Below are 23,298 nucleotides of genomic sequence, written 5' to 3' on the forward strand. Positions count from 1 at the left end.
TAAGTACAGAGTTAGACAACAGCCCAGAGTATATAATTTGGTTGGTTAAGTTGTTTTCATAAGCAAGTCTAGTCTTAACGTTGTATGTAATATAAGAAATGCCTTACATTTTTAAACAATGGTGTATGCTACAAAAACAAAAGCATAACCTATTATTCCACTGCATTAAAAAAACCCAAAACTATAATAGCTAGAAACTAGTAAGAAATACTAGGTTGATCTTTCAGTTCCTCATAAATGGAATCTGTGTTTCTGGACTGGTAGAGAAAATTATCATTTACACAGCAACCAGCTGTAAATGAGAAGCCACACAGTGGAAACTGTCCAGCAACACAACACGCTCAAAACCCCTTGTTTTGCTTCCTCCCTTAAGAGTATTATCATTTCAAGGAGAAGAGAAACTGGGACACAGTACGGTATTCCACATACCACTCATGCAATATTTTCATGAGAACTTTTTGCTGCATGCTGACAATATGCAGCTTTTTTCACATATCTGACTGGGCTTCTGCACCTTCCAAAAGCCATCTGGAAGGGCAAGATCCAAACCTCGATCTTACTGTCTAAATCAAAAGAGCCCATTAACTCATTCAGTAATTTAGCAATATTAACTCTGAAGCCTCTTAAATTTTCTGAGGCTGCTTTTAAGGCCATCTCATTCCTCTGAGCTGACAAGGACCAGGACCGATGTGAACACAGCACATCTGAGGAACAGGCATGCAGGTATCCCTTTGAAAAGCCCTCTGCAACTAAACAAATAGCACAGTCTCAGGAGCTTCCCTTTTGGAAACACTGAGTGCGATAGAAGCCGTGGCAGCTTTACATAAGAAAACCAAGTTAGGATTCAGGAAATAAAATTAGTATAATGCAACTGAAAGGGAGTTTCATTAAGGACAACTTGATGAGCAATAAGAGCTTGATTTCCTAATGACCTCTCTTAGATATTAGTGTACCTACACATTCCACTTTCCAATGCTGGCTTCACACTCCAACCCCCAGCAAGACTGCCAGTTTTTATTCAGCCTAAACACATCCTTCCACGTGTTTCTGTCTTCCCCAAACTATCCCCAACCCTTGTTACACTCACCAATTACTGGCCAGCTGCAGCATGTGCTGGGACCGATTCTGACCTAGATATGCTGACTGCTTAGCCCGCAGGCTAAACACAGAAGCTAATTCTCTCTCCCAGAGGGCACTACGCTGCATTTCCACCCCTACTCAGCTGCCAACTGTCACAACACCAAAAGAAATTTGTTCTCTTGGAGACATTTTTCTTTGTCAGATCTGGCTGAAGTTAGCCAATGGGTTCAAAATTTATGAGGAGCAGAGTGACAGGAAGACAGATGGACAGACAATGTGACTGCATAAGCTTTTTTACCTTAAGAAACCTGCCCCAAAACTGCCTAGAGGTTGAGGACTTCTCTGCCATGTTTCAGCAAAATATGTTTTGTTTTATTATGTTTTAAAGCCTCTGACAATAGCAGTTATAACAGAAATGCTGGCAGATCATTAACTATAGCACTCCTTCTGGGAAAGGACCATTATAATAATACTCCTGTGCTATAATTTTGTGAAGCATGACTACATTATTTGTTATAAAACCTGTCATATATTTGAGCTGAGCAAGCCCAAATAAAGAGGGGAGCACCCATTTTGAAAGAAACAGTTCGAACTAGTAGGTCAAAAGCATGATTCTAACAGTTGTGTGCTGGACAACAGGTACACATGTAAATAACAGGCATTTTGATTCCTTCAGGAAACTCTGTATTAAAATTCAAAAAAATCCTGATATTCAGACTTAGGAGTACAATTTAGTACCTTCACAGACAGAGCGAATGAGGTTGGTTGAGAAGTCCTTTAACCACACTGCATGTCATTGCTTAATTGTCATTGCCACATTCATTATACAATAGCATAGTGATAAAATTATGTCTCGAGGCAAAAATGAATGAAATATGCAATGATGAAATTTATTTAATTTTAGGTGAACTCATTCTGTATTCAATTCCTATGCAACAAATCCTAAATGAAGCAAAGCTCTGCTATAGACTACTGTTTGATCAGAAACAGGATCAGGAAAGATGAGCTGTGGAGGAAATAATTTAACAAAGGGAAAATATATTCTATTACTGCTCTCTCAGTCATAAGAATATTTTACTCAACTGTCTAAAACCCAGGAATTTACTCCGGAAGGAGAACGGGTAGAACTGAATACATTTTAGTTATGTTATGTACACTGCTGAATCTGAATATATAAATGGAGTAGAAGTAGGATATTTGCACTAAGTTTTCAACCCAGTTCTGTTCATAAAATTGATTCATTGATGTCCCCATAAACAGCGGTCCCAGAGAAACTGGAGGGGGCAGCATAAGGGCTGGAATAAGCAAAAGTAACCTCTTAATAGACATTGCACTTCGGGTTTGCCATTTAAAAATAAATATACAGACACTGGTTCCAGAACTTACTGCAAAAGATATGGGGGAGTTTTATAGTTTTCACAGGTGTACCGGCTTTCAAGAACAAGGAAGTGGGCATGAATGCCTTTTTTTAAATGCCTAAAAATATGTCAAACACAGCTTTTGGGGGGGGATTAGAAAAGGAGAGGAGAATATGGATCAATATAAAATGCAAGACTAACAACAGAAATCAACAAAGTTGAGAATCCCATGGATGGGTCAATTGCCACATAAGAGGGGTGTTTACAGATCCAGCAATCGGACATAAAAGATCTCTGGTCAGGGAATAAATATCAAGCCACGCTAGGCTGCAAAGGAAAGGATTTTTCAGTCCTCACTTAATCTGATGGACATTTCAGAAAAGGTAGGAGTGTGTACGCATCTGTACGCAAACGCACACGCATGCAAGATTGATAGTCTTCTAGGGCCTATTCACTTGCACATTCTCCACCTACACACCTCGCTTTTGCTACATTTTGAAGGGAAACAGAATATTTTGGTGGGAAGTGTTGGGATATCTTTAAAGATACAAACTCTGCGGGCCTCAACCCGCCAAAGTGCAGCTGCTGTGGAAGTTAATTATGCTCTATGAATAATGAACTAGTTTCCAGAGGGAACAAAAAACCCCAAACAGATAAAACACCACAACACACACAAAGACAACCAAATATAAAATATACATTTTGTTACAATTATTCTATGGTTGTGTGTACAGGTGTGGCATGGGTAAGTTAGCAAGCTTACTCTTCCATAACTGTTACACATGCAAAACCTGAATAAGGAAGACAGTATCACAGTAGGCATGTAACAGCTATGGTAATGTGTACACATTTTGTCTGGAGGCAGCAACGGAAATCCGTTCAGCTATGAGAGCTCCAAAGGTATAACTAGCACTCTCAGGAAGTGTTTATACTGCCCTTTAAAAATTAGCCCCAAATTACACATACATAATCTGAGAGGGGAGCTACTGAGGGACAGAGGGACTGAGGGACTGTTGGGTAAATTTCCTCCTGTTATTTCTTGTACAGTAGTATAGGTCATACTGATGATGAATCAGTTTGGATTGTTTTGTTCATGTTTTAAGGAGATTAGCTACAGAATACATGCATGGAAACACAATATTATTCTTTATGAGCCCAGAGTGAATCCAATGGGCCTGCAAAAACTGAAGCTGGAAAGCTAGACCATGTTATACAGCAGAAAAGGAAACAGGAGAAACAAGTATTAAAACATACCAAACTGCATGCCCCAGTCACCAAGGTAATTTATTCTTATTACTTCATGTCCCAGTGCAACTTTGAGATTTGCTATAAAATTTCCTGGTAAGGAAAAAAAATTGGTATTATTACTCAGTTGTAGGTAGTCTCTCATCCCAACAACACAGGTTTCTGGTTTTGTATGATCTGTATTCAAAATCAAGCGAAAAAGATATCAGATGAACTACTTCACAGAATTTGCTAAAATGCCTCACAACTAAAAGCAATAGTATTCTGAGCAGGAAAAGAAAGGCTGTACGTTTGGGAGGTGCCATGAGGTGTCTCATACAACAGTGATAAAAACATACACGTGTATGTGCATGCACATACTGCAAAGTAGATGAACATGAAAAACATGAACATAAAGTCTTCCTGTATTCTCACGAATATATATGGCAGTGCACATAATTCCCACTACAGTCAGGCAACCTCATACCAGGAGGGTAAGCAAGTACTCAAAATTCACAAACTGATTTTAACTGTGACGTTAAATGGAGAACATCAAGTCCAGCATCTCTATATAATGCTGGAGCAGTACCGAGCTCTGCACTTAACACACTACGTGTCTCATATGCTCCAGACTTACCGTAACACATAAGCACGTCTTGGTTCTGTTACTACAGCAAACCCCCTCCTTTTTTCTTGGCTTAGCTTAGCTACAACCATAGAATTACAAAGAAGAAATACCCGCATCCCTTCCTCTATTTTCCTGTGCTTCAACTTTTAATTACAATGCCGATGTAAATGGACGCAGAAAGCTTTCTCTTCTTCTGGTATTATAACACCATATTATAGCTTGCAATTACTTTCAATTCTGTTCTCTGTGGTCAATTAATTCTCTTACTATTGGACAAACTATTTTTGAAGGTGGTTTTCTTCTGCAGCAAAGGGTCCAGAAAAGGAACATAAAGAGCCCAAAATATATAATTTCACTCAACTACCAGTCAATGAAAAGGCAGAATTGTTAACTTTATGTAATTACTAATTATACATGATACATAAAATATAATTTAAAACTAATACATTATTAGCTGATGCACAGATGATGTAGGATCTTTTGATAATAACCTACTAGTTTGTATTGTGAGAGAGGTAAAGGAGGGAGAAATAATGTTTTCCATATGCCAGTAGAGTACTGCACAATAAACTTATTAATTATTCCATTACAAATTACAGCAACTGTGTCAGTAATACTGGCATAAAGTAATTAACATATAAAAGCAAGCTTTTTGCAAGACAGCCACCAAGACATAATTATCTGGCTGCTCTGCAGTCCAGTGCAAATTGGAAATTTAAAATTCAAAGGACTCTTATAACACCTCCATGAAAACTGCCCTGGGTGTCTTTGTAGAACAATTTTAAACTACTTAATTTAAAGTTCACAGTCATAAAACTGTATTACGTGTGGCTTCATAAATCTGCCGGCAACACACCATGCTCTTTTCTTCGCTGCGTAATGAGCAATAGGTTTTTAACTAGTAAGTTGAGCCTGACGCGGCCACTCCACTAGAAGAGTGAAAGGTTAGCAGTGTTTCCCTGTCAAGTGAAGCAGGAAGACAAACAAGCCCTTTTAGGACAGAGTTAAACGCATACTTACCTATTATTGTGGAACGCAAATGTCCTATGTGAAACTTTTTGGCAATATTAGGGGAGCTGTAACAAATTTTCACAAATAATGCTTGTTCAATATACAAGACTGGCAGATCACCAAATCAAAAGACTTCAACTTATGCATATAGCAGAAGAACTGAAATAAACCCACCATTTTCAGTTTTCTGTTAAAATTCCCTGATTAGCTTCTGTTCTAGACAGGAACTTTTCCCATCCAACCAGCTTTTTCCCCAATATCAGTTAACAGCCAGTGTTACAGGGAAAAAGAAACCACAAACAACCCCACAACAAAGAACCCCACCCAAAACCCAACTATACTGGTGAGAAAGGACTTGCACTACCTTCTCAGTTTTAACATGTTTTGGACATATGGATCGTGCTCCTCATACATTTATTGGAGATAAATCTGATGCCAGGACAGGGGACCTTGTGTACAAGAATCAGTAACTAAAATCACATCGTCTTCTAACAACAACAGCCCCTCCAAAAAAAACCCTGTACCCACAATTGTTTGCCCGATAATAAAATGGAAGTTCAGGTATGAAAATTCACCCTCCAAATTAAAGTCAAGTGCTTACTTTCCATGACTATGGAAGCCTACAGAGGGAGTATAAGTAACAAAATTATTTATACATAAAGAGATCTGAGTCAGCCACTTTTCATTCCCTGAGCAGGTGACTGTAAACAAAACTGCACTGGACAGAAATTTTGGGACCAGCAGTTGAGAAGATTTAGCAAGACAAACGCCTGGCCGCTTTAGCAAGTCATGGAAGAAGGTATTAAGGTGAAAAAAGAAATGGGTTAGTGGCTGAAAATTCAGATCATGTTTCTTAATAACTCAATGAAAGAAGCCAACTTAAAAACTGAATGCTATTATGCACTAAATCAGAATATTCTTAGTGTGAGATGTGAACTCTTAAATATCCAAAATACAGTCTGGGAAAAAGCCTCAACTCCCTAAATATAACTTATATTCTACTTGGCAAATATATTGGAGTATCATTAAATACAGCTAAATATAATGCCGTAAATACGGTTTAACTTCACATGCATCATACATTACAGCAATGAACAGCAATCAGCAAAATATCAATCAGCAGACAAGGCAATTCTCTCAAAGGACTCATCACACACACTTACCTGAACTCAATCACTGTCTTTTCTCTAGGCATTGTAGAGAAAAGTTCACTTTTTACTCCATACTCTGAGCCATCTTTCAACACCTGCTGCAACACAGTCTAAACCACAAGGAAGATAAAAGAAAAGGAAAATATGTTTCAACAACAGAAAGTGTGATAAGGAAAACTGTTTACCAATCACACAAGAGTCTGATCCCACAGCCTTTATTCATGCTAGCAATTATGTGGCTGGTCTCCCAAGCAAACAAGATCTCATATCAGATGAAAATGCCATTAACTTTTGAAAGCTGCATCTGATTAAGAACTTAGAGAAATCACAGGCAGAGATTTAGGTTAAAATCAAGGCTGATTTTGGTGGAAACTTAAAAGGAAGTGGAAAGCCTAGTTCTTATCATTTTTAGTTACATAACATGAAAGGGCAAGAGAGTAACTGGGGTGTAACTGGTGGGCAGGAAAGGAAACTAAGTCCAAGAATGTGGATAAATCAGCGGCCTCATGTAAAACAAGAGAGCTCCCATGTAAATAGGGTTCTAACCAGGACCCTCACCTCTCCTAATTCAGGTAACATATTTTAAAATAAAAGGACTACCTTGTAGAACAAGACTACAGATTTGGATTAAAAAGTAGGAGACCTTATGAGCAGGCAAATGTTCTCAACAAGGAGCTTTTTGGTTTTTTCTCTTTTTTAATTAAGACAAAAAAGCTACATACCATACCTCTGGGCTTCCTCAAAAGTGTCCTCTTCCCATGAATACATCTTATCTAGGCACACTTTGAGGTGTTTGGCCATTTCTCCGAAATTCCTAGGAGTCCTGTCCTGTATCCAAGGTTTTTGTCAAGGTGTGAATACAGGGACACCCACTGTGCACAGCACAGCCAGATCACATAGGTCCAACCCTTTGGGACACATGAAATCTCCCACACACTCCTTTGTGACCGAAGGCCTGCAAGAAATCCCATGAGCTCTGGCTGCATGAGCATTACCACACATATTCAGGTCACCTGAATAACCCATTTCTTTCGCTTCAGGAACTCTCACACAGAAGTATGGGAGTTCTGGTCTTCATGATTATCACTAAAGCCAATTTAAGAGACAAAACAACTGCTACAGAATCCTCTCCATCAGTTCACTGCAGGTAGACTGCAACAACAGCTCATGGAAGTTTTGGTCATTTGTGTGTAGCTCTAACAGCATATTTAAATATCAACCAGTGGTTTACGTGACACAGACAAAAGAGGCTTAGCTATTTCTAATTTTGATAGTATAAATTTAAACTGCTTTTATTGTTCACCCTAGAACATGAGGCAGATTAATGCTTCTACCTTTTCCAGTTACTTTACATCACTGTCCACTGTATTTTTCATTATTGTTTTTTAGGAATAGCATCTGCCTAACATTCTTTTCCTTTCCCATTGGAAGCGAGCATGTATATGCAATGGGGAAGCAGAAAAATGGGAGGCTTTTGTAAGAATTTAAGCCTCCTCAGAACTACCAAGTCACTTAACTCTACAATAGGAAGAAGAAAAAATAATATATTCACATTCTACTAAAATTGTGAAGTTTTTTTAGGCATCAAAAGCCAGCCTGCTTTCTCCTCCTTTAGAGCCAAAGAAATCCAACTGTTCAATCCTTGTGTGTCCAAACACCCCTTCTTCCCTTCCCCCACCTGTAGGTCTGTAAGGACACTGTGAATGGTCCCTACAAAAACATGCCTACTTGGAAAGTACAGAGACTGTGTGAAATGCCTTAAAGTATTTCCCTAACACCTTGAACATGGTTTGTGGGAAAAGGAATCCTGTGCTGACTGTATTACCAGTAATGCATTCATACAGCAAGGTAAGCCCCTGTACACACCCTAACCCTACATACTTCAGTTTGTCACACAGGTGCTGATACTCTACAAAACCTAATATGTGACGCTGCATGTATTGGACAAATTTCCTGAAGGTAGAGGCCTTTAACAATGTGAATGGAAGTGGATATCTCATTCCATTCAGTGGAAGCTTTTATTTTTTCCTCCTCCAAAAATCACCTTAAAATTCTTCTGCAATAGATATGGAATAAATAAAAAAAAACCAAACCAAAAACCAACATCAAACACACACACCCAAAAAAAAAAAAGGACCGGTGCCTGTAGAAAACCATTTAATTCTGTTCTTATTACGTCAGGTAAGCTTACAAAGAAATCATCCAATTCACCCATAGACCAATTCTCTGTATCAGTGAAAGTCACAGCTAGATTTTATCTCCTCCTCTCTCCTCAGTGACATAATGCAAAATGACATGTCCTAATTCCACATTTTTCCAGCAAAACACTACTAGGCCAGACACATAGTTTTGCTTGAATCATTAAACTGACTAGAATCCCTACAGATAAAGTATCTATTTATCTGTAAACTAAAGAATCTCCTTATTAAAGATTTCACCTTGTGAAATCCTGCCCATAAATAAAATTTACCACTGAAACTAGTCAGCTGCTATGTTCTTAAGCAAGATGGATTGATTATAAATAGCTAATGAAAAATTAAAGGGATAAAGCAACTGCTTGACAGGCATGCCTAAGCATTAGCAATTCACAAGACGAAAGGGTCTTACCATTCAGAAGAAGAGGACTACCAGCCTAAGTGACTCAGTGGAAGTCCTGATACAAAGAGGACTTCACCAGTATTAGATAAGACCTGATTTCTTGCCTGTAACTCGCATGTAGTTAATTTTCTAAGACCACAATATATTTTCCACAAGAGTTGCTAAGCCTACAGATTAAGGCCATGAACAACGTAACAATGTAGCTTGCTCCGCAACTTAACTGAACTGGCTTAGCAAAGCTTTTATTCAGTTCCCAGTCTAACAGTATCAGCCATCCACTTACCTTTAAAATACTCTTGCAAATCATCCAGCCAGAGTACAACTGAGACAGTATTACAGACTGAGCAGTATTTTCCTTTCATTAAGTTACTGGTTTAACAAACAAAGCTTTCAATTTCAGTCAGGCATTGGACTTTGAGGAACACATCTTCCTTTTTGGTCTTTTTTTTGTTTTGGTTTTTTGTTGTTGTTGTTGTTGTTTTGTTTTAGAAAAGTATGTAATGATAGATCTGCTATCAAATACTTTTATTTCAGGTATTTTTCATCATCCTTTTCTATTTTAAACAAGAGTCTTTACATGCAAGATCAAAGCTTTTGAGTTGTATACTGTAGAAACTTAAAGCAGATGCCAAGCCTACCTTGGCAGAAAAAGAGAGCAAAAGGAGGAGTTAGGATTATCAGTGAATGGTAGATACATTGTTTCCTTATAAGGATAAACTTTTGTCAGTGTCCTTCCAAATTCTAGGCCTACATAACAAATCAGCAACAGGGATCCTCAAGGGGAACTTAGAAAACACAGTTTTACAAAAGACAGAAAATACCTTTCTAAGACAACACTAAGTATTCCATAGTTTTATACTGAGGATATACCTGAATACCTGAAATATAGTACTCACCTTTGCTAATAATTCCCTGTTTATCGTAAAGTTCACGGTTCCTGGACCAGCGCTGATTTCACTCACTACAGCATCACATTGTAGCTAAAAGAACAAAGCAAAACAGAAACTCTATGCGAAAACAGGTAAATTGGAAAACTCTAATTCAATCCACCATAAATATTAATTGAATCCACTATAAACATTACATGTTATTTATTGGTTTGAAGCAATCATAAACGGACCATTTAACCAATCCTGTTGGAAAAGGAATGATTTTATTATTTCCAATCCACGCTTAGCAGCTCTGAAAGTAACTCAGCCTGAAACATCACACACGTTTTACTTCAGTCCCGGCATGTGTACAGGCTGTGTTTTATTTTGACCGGGCACAATAGTTGAACTCCTGGTACATAGAAAAGCTGAAATATTTTTGATAGCTTACACAGTACCTGACAGCACTTAAAAAAACCCCCAAACCAAACATCAAGATCAATGTCTTAAAGAAAATCTGAGGCAGAGGTTTTGGACTGCTGTTTCTTGAAGTTTCTGACTTTAATGACAATGTTCTGCAGTATCCAGTGATCCAAAATAAAGATGTTAAAGGCCAATTTATTTAAAAAATCATTTGCAATTTCCATGAGGCACATTTTTTGAAAATTCTGAACCCATAAGGAATATTCTTCCTCTTGACAAAAATTTTGGATCTCAACCTATCAGGTTTGAGAGTTTCTTATTAAACTAGCTGTCTTTCATAGTCAAGAAACTGTCTTAAAAAAAAAAGGATGATGGGATGATGGATAGCCTATAAAAGTTGACTCAATCACTTTATCACTTGGTTAATACCTTTGAGAGAGGCAAGCTATATGTTCCTACTGAAGCTCAACAGCACAAAGAAGAAATCCTACCGCCATGCTAGGTCTCCAGCTTAGACACTAACTTAACCAGAAGATGAAATCATCGTTAGCCTTGAAGTTCCTTAACCTTCAGAGGCTCCAATAACAACGAATTCCAATGTTTATTCACAAGCTACGTGAAAAAGTATTTCTTGTATCAACTCTGAATTTCCCACCTTTTCATTTTAGAAAAAGTTCTTTTTACTTACGGGGCAGAAAGAAAACAGAAATTCCCACTGGACTTCCTCCATATCATTTGTTCTGCTAAACATTTTCTACCTAATCTGTCATTAGTCATCTCAGTGTTTTTTATCTCTCTTTAATATGAGTGCTCATCTGGCCTCATCATAGCTTTAACAACCTCTCCTCCAAGTGCGCTTGTGGTTCTTTAGCAACCAGGTCTCCCTGTGCCTAAGGCTTGGATCAGAATGCCACTATGCTGTACAGGGGTGTAAAAACCCCACAACATGATGTCCCCTCTGCCAGGAACTAACAGTCCAAAGATGAAACAAGAACCAACCAGCCAGATGAAACCAAAAGCCCATGGAAATGAGACAATTCAGACGTTTCTGACAGACTGTTCTCGGCACATTAGAGCACACTATGTTTCATTTAGTATCACACTGTCTTATTATTTAGACTATCTTAGTCAACGAGAATAATTTCCATCTCTTCTGCCTAATCTAAATATCTGCATTTCAAATATTGCGACCTATTTCCTCAGAAGTGACTAAGAACACACTTTTGAAACTTGAGGCACTCCATCAACTATTTATCATAACAAAAACTGATAACTGCCTACATTTTCTGTGTCTCTGCTAGTTTTTGATGTGTGGAAATTTTGCCAATTTCTACAATGCTTACCTTCTTTGTGGATGACATGACCAGTCTAAACAAAGTATACTAAATGCATTTCCTTTATCCACTACCCAACAAAAAATATTCCCAAGAGGTTAATGGATTTTTTTTCCTTTGTTTATTCAGCATGGCCATTCAATTTTGGGACTTATATTGATGGTCTGTTCTTTATTGTTACAGCTGCTCTTCCATGTAAAAATGTAGGGCTAAGTGACCCAGGTTTATTTAATGAGCCATAAACAATAAAGGAGAGGACAATCTGCAGCTTCCTAAACACTGGGAACAGCAGCTGTTTTTAAAGTGACAGACTAGACACAGGGAAAAAAAGTGTTACTGTGCTGTTACAGTCATTGGAACAGATTGGGCCAGGGAGGCTGTCGAATCCTTGGAGGCTTTCAAAACCTAGGATTTCAGAAGTCCTCAACAACCTCATCCAAAAACCCTCAACAACCTGCACTGAGGAGGAGATGGCAACAGATACCTTCCTGCAGTCCTTTCCAACCTGAATTATTTTATGGTTCTATATCATCTTTAAGTTGTTTCAGAACTTTTGGTCGTACATCTCTGCATCACCAGTTCTTCTTTCACCCGAGTCAGAATATTCATCTGTCAAACGAATGGGTCCAAAATATGGATCTCTTCAACACCTCAGCAGTGAAGGACGACATGGACAAATAGTTTAGCTTCTCAATAGTATTACAACTGTTTTTATTTGTCTTTTTTAACTCCTGATCATACAGCAACCCAACTGATTCCTTCTCAAGATGGGTCTTTCGGATGCAGGTGAAGAATCATTTGTACTTTCATTTTTCAATCTAGCTCCTCTTTGCAACTAACTTTGCCACAATTTCCTAGTTTATACTCCCCTGCATTGGCATCAGGAACACATTTTCGGACTGTAAATGATTTTTCAGCTCAAATGACCCCTCAAAGCTCAGCATCACCTTTCTGATCCCACTTTTCTTCAACTTCACACATGCCAACTTCTCCAAATTTTTCTTTCCCTTCCTTCAAGGTCTGTGTCACCTCTGTAGGCCTTGTTTTGCACGCTGCTTCTTTTTTATGCTGTAGTTAGTCTTAATACCTCAGCTACTGCCATTTCCCACACTAACACACTTTAAAAAATTGCTGTTCTGAGAAACCTCAATTTCAAGCAGTTAGGGATTTGAAAGTTTGGCCTGTTTGTCCCATATGCTAAATTTATCCATTGCCATTCTGGTGCTGGGTTTTGCAGTATTTGGTTTTCCAAGCCACTGCATACACAATTTCTTCCTCAAGTTTTGGGCAACAGTACAGACCATGGCATACCCTTTCTATACCCTCCTAACTTCACAAATATTATTTACTCTCAAACTATCTGAGAACAATAATTTCACAAGAACCTTAACTAAAACTGCTTCTCCAATTCCCTGTGAAGATTCTGTGTACAATTACGCTAGGTGCAGTCATTAAACTACTCTGATCCAAACAGATGCTTGGACAAAGAATACTATTTACCTTATGAAGCCTGTTTACCTCTAGTCTGTAAGTTGGTTATTGCATAAATATATGATTAACGCATTAGCATACCCTTCCAGCTAGCTTCTGAGCTTGAAGATTAAGGTCTTGACCTAAGCAACCACTAGAGCTGTCTTCTGTTACAGAAGCAATGGAAAGCTGGAAATCAGCAACATGCCTGAAAAAAAAGAACATAGGAAAATCAGGAAAAATCCCTGCTGAGATGATGGGTAGATTTGGCACATCCAAGCTGACTCTGCACATGGTAAGTCTAAATGCCAAGTGTAACCCAGTCACAGATACCTGAAAGTTCACTGTGTTTAGGAAGCTGCAATAGAAGCCCAAATATTACCTTTGCTCTCATACAATCAGAAAGCAGATATGGTGAGAACACCATTTCAGAATAAACAAAAATTATGCTGGTGAATAAATGTAATTTACTTGCTAGCATCATTACAAGTCTCAAGCAGGACACTGAAAGAAATCCATTATAACTTCACATTGGTTCTAGGCATTTTCACATTCAGATCATTAAAGCTGAAAATTCTCCCATTCAACCACTGCCTATAATCTGTACAGTTTTTTAAGCGATTATACTTGTTTTGAGCTTGTTTGAAAAAATACAGCCATTTCATTAGATTTAGGTATCTTATAATTGCACCGGTATATTAGCTTAGGTTTGTTTTTTCTGTATGTCTTTTTCCCTAAAGTCCTGTTAAGCTCTTGCAATAATAAGCACAATGGAAAGAAAAAAAAACTTGACATAATGTTTAAGATAAAATGTAAACACTACCGTTTTTTGGAGACAGGAACTGCAGATATGGACTTTATTAACTTTTCTGGTGGCAGATCCAAAACCTTTGAAAGCTAAATTTGAAATAAAGAACAAAGCATCTTAAGCAAAAAAGATCCAGGAAAAGTACTGCTCCCTGTTTAAACACCCGTGGGGGATGCATAATTTATATTTGAAAACAAATTTCAACCCAGATTAAAAAAAGGCAAATACTTATCAACTTACAAGCACTACAATAAAATACGCAATACAAACCCAAGGAATGTTAGAGGAGCCTTACAAAAAGCAAGGCAAAACACTACGTATAGCTGCTCTTGTTTGCTTGTTTGTTTTCCTCTCCATGCAGGATCCCACCAAGCCCTGCCGCACCATTTACCTAGCTGCTGCACCTCACTGGGCTTATCCCGCACCTAGCATGGGGCGGGGAGGCCCGCACCATGCCAGCCCTCGCTAGCACGCTACGAATGGCTGGATCCTCGCCAAGATGAAAAGCCTCCCGATTCAGCCCACGGGCTGAAGCCCACGGGGAGGGGAAACCGAGCTAACGCTTTCGGCAGAGCAGCGCGCCTGCTGGGGGGTGTAAAGGGGTGTAGGGGAGCGTGAGGGGGCAGCGGGGACCGTGACGGTGGCGGCGGGTTCCCGCCGCACCTCCGCGCGGCTGACAGAGCGCGCCCGGCCCCCCCGCCACGCCCCCGGCCCCCAGTGAGGGGCGGGGCAGGGAAGCCCGCGCCGAGCACCTTGCAAGACACTCGGGGAGGGGAGGCAAAGGAGAGGGGTCTGGGTTAGGGCGCAAATGGGAAGTGTCTGTTGCGGCGCGCCCCTCCTTCCGGCGATGTGCGAGAGGGAGCGGGGTACCTGGGAAGCGATGCTCCTCCGAAAGGAACAGGAGGCCATGGCCGCGGCGCCAGGCGAAAGGAGGCGGCCCCCCCACTCCCCTCACCTCACCTTTTCGCCCGCCCAGGGGCGGGCTGGGTCGTACCACTCTCAGGACAGGGGTGGGAGGGCGCGGAAGAGCCCATTGCACTCCTTTGCGCAGGGGGGAGGCAGGCGGCGTTCCCGCAGTGCGCCTGCGCCCGCCCTCCCTGCCGCGGCGGGAGCCTAGGCGGCGGCGGGCGCCTCATCCGGTACCGCTGGGGCTGGGGCTGAGGCGGGAGGGCGGCGATATGAGCACCTGCTCCGTCTCCAAGGTGAGAGGGGGGGCTGTTCTCCGGCTGCCGCTCCGGGCGAGGAGGGGGACAGACAGGCGGACGGACGGGGTTTCACTCCCGCTCTGCGGAGGTGGCTTGGGGCCTCAAGGCGCTGGCTGCCCCCCTCCCCCCCCCCGGGGCGGGACGGGACGGGACGGGACGGGACGGTTTCGTCCGACCGGAGCGCCCCTGGTGTGAGGAGAGCAGCGCGGCCCTGCGGGTGCGGAGGGGTCGGACCCATCTCCCTCTCGGCTCCTGCGGCTGCTCCTCTTACCGCCGTACCTCGTCCCCTGCTCTCGGGCTCCCCGGTGCCCTGTTTCGCCGTCCGTTCCCTTCCCTTGCAGCCTCAAAGCCTTGGTGGCCCGTCCTCACACATGCCCCTCGGGACACCCCCTCGGTTCCGCTTCACCCGAGGCGCTTTTGCTTCTCGCCACACAGTCGGCAGCCGGCCCTCCTGCCCCGCTTCTCCCGCCTGCTGGCACACGCAAAGCGATCGTGCTCGACGCAAACCTCACCTAGGACCGAGCAGCAGCCTTGTAGCCGTAGATGTTGCCGCTTCCAGCTAAAGCCTCTTGGCATTGCTTGCTGCCGCTTCGAAACGCTCGTTGCGTCTTCCCCCAAAACTAATTCAATGGAGAAATAAAAGTGCCGTGACTCGCACGTGATGTTAAGCACCTGTTATCGCCTTGGTATTTCTGAGTTTAAAGCTTGTATCTGGCCTATAGTCAGTGTTGGCAGTAGGGACAGGGCGTTCATCAGAGCGTTAATATGTAGCGAGACTTAAAATGTTGTATTGGAACGTTTAACTTCTTGTCTTGCTTGATCATATAGTGAACTGTAGCAGTGGTTCACAGGAGAAAGGTATGCGTTTTATCGTCAGAAGACTCCTCCCTTATATCGTTTTTCACTGAATTGTGATGTGCAGCTGGATCCTTCGGTGTGGAAGTCCCTTGTGCATCATTGCTTTTAGGAGTAAAGGGAAGTATTTCCAAACAGAAATACTTAATCAAAACTTAATTTCAAAACTTAATCCAAAACAGGCGGATTTCCCTTTCAAAAATGGCTGTTGCCTTTAAGTAGTTAGGTAGTGAAAGGTGTCCCACTCCTTGCTTCCCCTGTCTTACATGTAATACTTCTTTGCCATTTTATATTCTGGTCTGTGCTACATTCGGTGGCATAGGGAAATCCAATGCTTGTAAAGCATTAAAGAATATATATGTTTCACTTGACTTAAGCATACCTGGTTTCTTCTTTTAGAATGAAAATTCTTTTTTCTTAATTTAATTTTTTCATAGAATCATAGAATGTCCTGAGTTGGAAGGGACGCACAAGGATCATTGAGTCCAACTCCTGTCCCTGCACAGGACAACCCCAAAAGTCACACCATAAATAATTATTTGAAATAATTAATTTACATTTTTTAAGAAAAAAAGTTCTATACAAATCACATATATGATTTATAGTATTTTGGCCAATTCCAGTTGCGCTCTTGTGAATTACTGTTCTGACATGTGGTGTGGACTGCAGCATAAATAAGGCTGTAGTATAGCTTTTTATAGTGGTGGAATTGTTCCAGAGTGTTTAGGATCTGTAGAATAACGACAACTTCTGTCCAGCCGGTTTTAGATGGCTGCTAATATACGTGGTAAAATGGACAGTATCTGAAGGCATCTCCAATTTGTAAGGCTGTTTTTCGGAGGAGGCCGTTATAGTTATCAGTGTTTTACTGCAATTTCTTACTTTTATCAGAAGGGAAATCACAGGTCCAAAGTCACTCAACAGGCTGGTGCCTGCAATCAAAATTGAACATACTCTGGAGTTTTATTTTCACTACATCATTCTTACACTAGTGGCTGAACTATCCTTGGTTAAGTTCAATAATCTTTGCTTATATAAGCATCTCCATTGAGAAATACAGGATTGAATCAGTCTGTTTATTGGAATACATGTGTGTGTTTCCTTCCCACTTGCTGTAGCACAAGAACCTCATAGTGAGTTATCATAGAATCAGAATTATTCATGTTGGAAAAGACCTCTAGGATCATGAAGTCCACCATCAACCCAACACCACCATGTCTGCTAAACCGTGCCCTGAAGTGGCACGTCTACATGTCTTTTAAATACCTCCAGGGATGGTGACTCCACCACCTCTCTGGGCAGCCTGTTCCAATGCCTGACCACTCTATCAGTAAAGAAATTTTTCCTAATATCCAATCTAAATCTCCTCTGGTGCAACTTGAAGCCATTTCCTCTTGTCCTATTACTAGTGACTTGGGAGAAGAGACCAACACCCACCTCGCTACAACCTCCTCTCAGGTAGTTGCAGAGAGCGATAAGGTATCCCCTCAGCCTCCTCTTCTCCAAGCTAAACACTTCCTTCAACCTCTCCTCAGAAAACCTGCTCTCCAGACCCTCCATCCGTTTTATTGCCCTTCTCTGGACACGCTCCAGCACCTCAATGTCCTTCTTGTAGTGAGGGGCCCAAAACTGATCACAGTACTCGAGGTGTGGCCTCACCAGTGCTGAGTACAGGGGCACGATCACCTCCCTGCTCCTGCTGGCCACACTATTCCTGGTACAAGCCAGGATGCCATTAGCCTTCTTGGCCACCTGGGCACACTGCTGGCTCATGTTCAGCTGGCTGTCAACCAACACCCCCAGGTCCTCTGCCAGGCAGCTCTCCAGACACAAAACTGTGGCGTTGTGTGGGGTTGTTGTGACCCAAGTGCAGGACCCGGCACTTGGCCTTTTTAAACCTCATACAATTGACCTCAGCCCATCGATCCAGGCTGTCCAGATCCCTCTGCAGAGCCTTCCTATCCGCAAGAGTTGGGGAATGTGTATGATCTCAGATATATAGGAAATTATTATAACTCTTCAAAAGACATGAGTTTTTATTTGAGAGGATGAGGGAAGAAGAAATTTCAGATTTTCTAGAGGAAAAAGAAAAAGTCTTCCAGAATTCAAAGCTTAATACTTTGTGATAAAACTGATCTGACTGGGAGATGACTTCTGTCTGGAGGACTTCCTTGGAGCCATGGTTTCTATTTACGTGAACCTTTGCCAAACTATTTGTCATTCTGCTTCTAACCATCTTTACTTTTTTGAGTTGGGATGCACTTGTCCTGTGTAGCTAGGGCATGTCATTAGCTTCTGTAAGTGACTTAATACTCATTGCATTATTCTGGGTCGCCTTTTCTGTGCATCTCAGCCTCTTGCCTTTTTTTTCTTTTGTTTTTAACTGAAACTGTACTGGGAAAACTCCACTGAAGTGTCCTCAGGGAATAATTTCCTCTGAATTCTACACCTCTTGGAGGTTATGAGAAGTTTAAAGAATCTGCTGCTGTTCTAGTTGATGGTTGAATTGAAGAACGTAATGGAAAGTTGAAAAAGTTCCTCCCAGATATGCTGGGACACTGCTTCCAATAGTTTTCCAGCCTGAAACAGGAACATAAAGGGACAGCATGCAAACTGATATCCTTAAGATGATGGCAGTTCAGCTCAAATGGTTGGTTTAATGGAGCACTGAAATCAAAGGAGAATAAAGCGGCTTTGGGAGCCAGTCAGATTGATGCTTATGTTGTATATATTTTTATAAACTTTTATATAAGTTGGGGTTTTTTTTTTGCTATTCTCTAGGGCTGCTTTGTTTTTAAACCAAGTCCCAAGAAGAGAAGGGTGTCTAAGAAAACAGGTTAGTGCATTTTGATATGTGTCACTATGCTTGGCTTAATCCTGGAAGGTTCACCACATCTGACTGATTTCTGTTGTACTTGCGTGAGGATTTCTATTGCTCCTTGTTGTCGGTACTGCTGAAAACTCATTTCTTCAGAGTAACCCCAGCAAGCTGTGGCTAGTGTAAATGTTGTGGGTTGTTTTTTTTATCTCAAGCAATCAAGATCATATAGCTTTGTCTTTGCAATTTTTTTTTACAGGAAAACTCCTTTCCATGCTACCATAAATTGTTTACTGACTGAAAAACTATCTGGAGAGTCTGAATGAGCCACTTTTAAGCTATGGGAGTCAGAAGTTGTATCCCATTAACAAGTCGCATCATGTTATTGGTAGTTTGCCTAAGTTTCGTGAGGAAAAGAAGAAAGAAAAGCCATTTGTGAAGACTCCATGGCTTCTGTGCACTAATGTTTGTTATATGTTAAATTATCTCTAGCCTATATGCTGTGTATACAGGTCTCTTGTCATTTGAGGAAGACTGAAAAGGAGTGAATCTTATTTGGAGCCATAAATAATGCTGCTTAAATAGTTCCTGTTTGAGAATCAGTTAGGAAACTTAATGTTCTTATTCCCAGGTTAAACTTTTTTGGGCAGCACCAGAGCTGTCAAAAGGTGTGCAATTTGTATAAAAAAAGTGGAGGGGAAAGTAGTAAGGCCAGATTTTTGTGGAAATCACTACAGACTCATTCATTACCAGAGGGACTTACTGTAACACCTGCTTTAAAATTAATCCCAAATTATTTTTTCCATGAGAGTTGGCACATCTGTAGCTCAGGGAGTGAGGAGGAGGGAAACAATCCAGTCTGTCACTGCAAGATAAATAAACCGACAACCAAGACCTATGCACTTAAACCACATTGAAGTTTTAGCCCTTACTGGATGTTATGTTTTTGTTTTTGCAAGGTTAGTAACACTTGGATAAATCCTACTGAACATTTTGTTCCAGTTAGCAAATGCTTTGAAAAAGAAAAATAAAATTGACTGAACTACCCTGTTGTGGTTTAGCCCCAGCCAGCAGCTAAGCACCAGCCAGCCGCTTGCTCACTCCCCCCCACTCCAGTTGGATGGGAGAGAGAATCGGAAGGGCCTAAGTAAGAAAATTTGTGGGTTGAGATAAGAACAGTTTAATAATTAAAATAAAATATTATTAATAAGAATAACAATATAATGAAAAGGAAAATAATGAGAGGGAGAGGTGAAACCTCGGGAGGAGGGAAAAGAAACTCAAACAACAAGTGATGCAACCACTCACCACCCATAATCTGATGCCGCCAGTCCCCAAGCCCTGATCACTGCTTCCCCTGGCCAACTCCCCCCAGATAGTATACTGGGCATGACATCATATGACATGGAATATGCCTTTGGCCAGTCTTGGCTGTGCCCCCTCCCCTCCTGGCTTCTTGTGCACCTGACAGAGCATGGGTGGCTAGGAAATTCCTTGACTAGTACAAGCACTACCTAGCAACAACTAAAACTGTGTTATCAACATTATTTTCATGCTAAGTCCAAAGCACAGCACTATAGCAGCTACAGTGAAGAAAATTAACTATCCCAGCTGAAACCATGACATACCCTTAAAAGAGAGGCAGAGATTAGTGAGTTTGGCTGCTCCCAGCAGTTGGTTAGAATGGTGTTCTAAATGAACCGTGCTTTGTGCGTCTATTTTGGAAGAGCAAATCTGTCAAGTGTGAAGTTTCAGTTACGGATAGTTGATAATACTGTTGCACCTCACAAAAGGCCTGTGTGCATGTATAGTTTGAGGTCTGGTAGTACAAAAAGAATATTATGCCGTGGTATATTACTTATAGTGTGGTGGCTGGATTTTCTTTAACTAAAAGCCTAAGACCTGTGTAACCAGCGTGGGCTATGTATTTTAAGTGATTTTTCTTGGGGATACAAATGAGTTGTTAGTTTACGGGAGACAATGAAACCAGAGGATCAGGAATGCCTCTTATTCCTTATTTACAGAGCTGATTTGGATGTTTTTAATGGCTTGGGAGATAGAATATGCTCATTAACTGGTTCTTTTCTAGAGATCAGACCACTGCTAATGCTCCATTGAATGGCCACTAAATGGACATTAATGGCTAGGAAATTAAATTTTTCATATGCATACATTTAGAAAAAAAAATAAATTGTTACATTAAACGTTGCCTAGTAGCAACAGCTAAGAGGCTGTTTACTTAACCTTCAGTCTTTGTTCTTTCAGTTAGTGTTCGGGTTGGTTTGTTTGTTTTGGGTGTTGTGGTTTTTGTTTTTGGGGTTTTTTTTGTCATTAAGGGAAATGTAGACTGTGTGAATGTGGGAGGAAAAACAAAGAGAAAAATCTCACTCAGTTATACTACTTTCTTGTCAGTCTCCCATTTTACTTCCAGCTCTGTCTCTCCTTCTTAGCTGGGAGCTGGTAGAGAGTTTCTATACTCTCATCTGTGAGGCAGAGCAGCAACTGGGAAGCCAGATGTATTCAGAAAATGTGCCAAGACACTGTTTTACCAAAAAAGATCTGATTCTCCTTTTTCATAAAAAGTATGTGTAGAATTGTGAGATGATTTAGAGGAGAGCCAGAAACATAGGCCTGCTTTGCACTTAACAGTTTTGCTGGAATAGTTGTATCAGTTAAATGTATTTTTAAAAAAAAAAATCTGTATTTCATGTAACCTAACAGTTCTCTCCCAGTATACCTTATTATTTTCAGGAAATTGGTGTTAGCTGCATCTTCCCTGGGGAACAGGAAGGAGTTTCATGTGTCTATTCTTACAAGCCTTTATGGTTCATATCTGACTGTAATAGTGAAGGAGGATTGAATATTTAATAGGTAAAGAGACCCACAAAACTTTCTGAAGCAAGGGAAAGATTTTTTTAAAATTTTTATTCTATTTTAATAATAAAGGCTGTTTGCTCTGATTTAGCCTTTAGCTCATCTGGGATTTGAGGTGGAAGCCAGTTCTTTACCTTTTGCCTGCATACGTGGGTAACAGATTCTGCTCATTCCCTCGCTTATTTTACCAGATACCAGCAGTTAGTTAATTGGTTAAGAGAAAAGTCACCTCCATCAGATATATACGTATATTAAGATGTTCTTGTTTCAGTCAGGTGCTTCGTTTTCTTCTGAACAAGAAATGCTTTGTTTAATAATCTTATTTGTGCTTGCCTTTGCTTTCTGTCTTTATAGCTAATGATTTCAGAGGAGGAAACAATGATTCAGAAGATACTGACTTGCGGTTTGTTATTTGTCAGTCTTTATGGAAGCAGGTCAAATCGGAAACGGAGGTGAGTCTTGCACCTAGTACTAAAGCAATGATTTGCGTTTATAAAAATGCTGCTTACTTCTTTGTTTCTGAAGATCTTTTTTACATGCTTAAAACAGTAATTAGTTAAAGCAATAAAAGGGCCAGAAATATTGACTAAGACTGAAATCCCTGTCCATAATGTAAAATAGTAATAATAAATCCATCAATTGCACGTTACTTCTAGCCACACAATTACATTCTTTTGATGCTTTCAGCTGCTGTTTCTAAGCTTCTCTTCTTACTAATTATCCTTTTTATTAATTCCTGGCATACTGCTGTTTCCTATCTTCGGTTATGTGCTTGCCAGCCCTCTGAGAATTTTGGGCTGCTCTTGACCTCAGTGTTACAGAGTTCATAGCAGCCCAGGATTCACAGTGGATTTATATGAATACAACTGCATGGATGTCAAATACGGAATGACACAGCTGCAAGCGTAGTCTGAATTAGTATGGACAGCGTCAATGGAGTTGTTTGGTGGGGATCAGAGTTAATGTCATACTGAACTGTGGCCTCCTAATTGTGGTATGTTAGATGGTATGCTGTTGTGTCCCTACAGCCCGCTGGCTTTTATCATAGTATGAATAATTGCTTCCGTACAGCAGGGATTTCCTCTTCTATTCAGTGTCAAGGATTCTGGGCAAGTATTCCATATTCCTCTGCCTGCTGTTGGGCTCTAGATATTATGAGATTTTTTTTTTCCTAAGTTTGTTTTGGGATGTGCAGTAGAAGCCAGCTGGATGTAGCTTACAATCTGGACCCTCGGGCTAAACTCATAAATTCCTCTAATTCTGTTCCTACTATTCCATGGTCTAGTTCACTTTGGCTAGTCAGCACCCTTTTCAAACCATAACTAGCCAGGCTGAGCAAAGCAGCGCACTACATAGCCGTGCTGATTATGGAGGACACACAGAAGTTTGTGGAGGTATATTTGGTATCTTCCTGCCAACTGCTTCAGCTTGAGAGGTTAGCTACCAGCACTGGCAGTAATGTTGGCAGCTGCACCAGAAACTGCCTTGTCAGCTACACAGTGGATTACAGGAAAGATGACATTCTGAAGCTACTTCTGAAAGACCTTTTCTTGAATCTTCTTTCTTTGGCACTGTGTTGTCAAGGCTTTTGG

General features: G+C 40.7%; 2 protein-coding genes across 10 annotated transcripts in view; one reads left to right on the forward strand and one right to left on the reverse strand.

Moving 5' to 3' along the window:
- The window catches only part of RARS2 (arginyl-tRNA synthetase 2, mitochondrial), a 40,038-nt gene extending 25,112 nt beyond the window's left edge, over positions 1–14,926 (reverse strand). Inside the window, exons 1-7 of one of the 5 annotated variants that reach the window (XM_075087246.1) lie at positions 14,825–14,922; positions 13,970–14,043; positions 13,249–13,354; positions 9,947–10,030; positions 6,465–6,562; positions 5,311–5,366; positions 3,693–3,776 (exon numbers count right to left, since the gene is read on the reverse strand). In XM_075087246.1, the coding sequence (XP_074943347.1) occupies positions 3,693–3,776; positions 5,311–5,366; positions 6,465–6,562; positions 9,947–10,030; positions 13,249–13,354; positions 13,970–14,043; positions 14,825–14,863 (541 nt within the window). In that variant the 5' untranslated portion in view covers positions 14,864–14,922. Of the gene's footprint in view, positions 1–3,692; positions 3,777–5,310; positions 5,367–6,464; positions 6,563–9,946; positions 10,031–13,248; positions 13,355–13,969; positions 14,044–14,224; positions 14,664–14,824 lie in introns of those variants that run through there. The other 4 variants (XM_075087247.1, XM_075087248.1, XM_075087249.1 and 1 more) reach the window with 4 other exon arrangements.
- The window catches only part of ORC3 (origin recognition complex subunit 3), a 66,203-nt gene that overhangs the window by 14,330 nt on the left and 28,575 nt on the right, over positions 1–23,298 (forward strand). Inside the window, exons 1-3 of one of the 5 annotated variants that reach the window (XM_075087241.1) lie at positions 15,021–15,156; positions 18,796–18,850; positions 22,061–22,158. The exons of 1 other annotated variant lie outside the window; for it this stretch is intronic. In XM_075087241.1, the coding sequence (XP_074943342.1) occupies positions 15,133–15,156; positions 18,796–18,850; positions 22,061–22,158 (177 nt within the window). In that variant the 5' untranslated portion in view covers positions 15,021–15,132. Of the gene's footprint in view, positions 1–15,020; positions 15,157–18,795; positions 18,851–22,060; positions 22,159–23,298 lie in introns of those variants that run through there. 3 more of the 5 variants (XM_075087238.1, XM_075087240.1, XM_075087239.1) reach the window with 3 other exon arrangements.

This window comes from Phalacrocorax aristotelis, chromosome 3 (assembly GCF_949628215.1).
Source record: "Phalacrocorax aristotelis chromosome 3, bGulAri2.1, whole genome shotgun sequence".
Taxonomy (NCBI): Eukaryota; Metazoa; Chordata; class Aves; order Suliformes; family Phalacrocoracidae; genus Phalacrocorax; species Phalacrocorax aristotelis.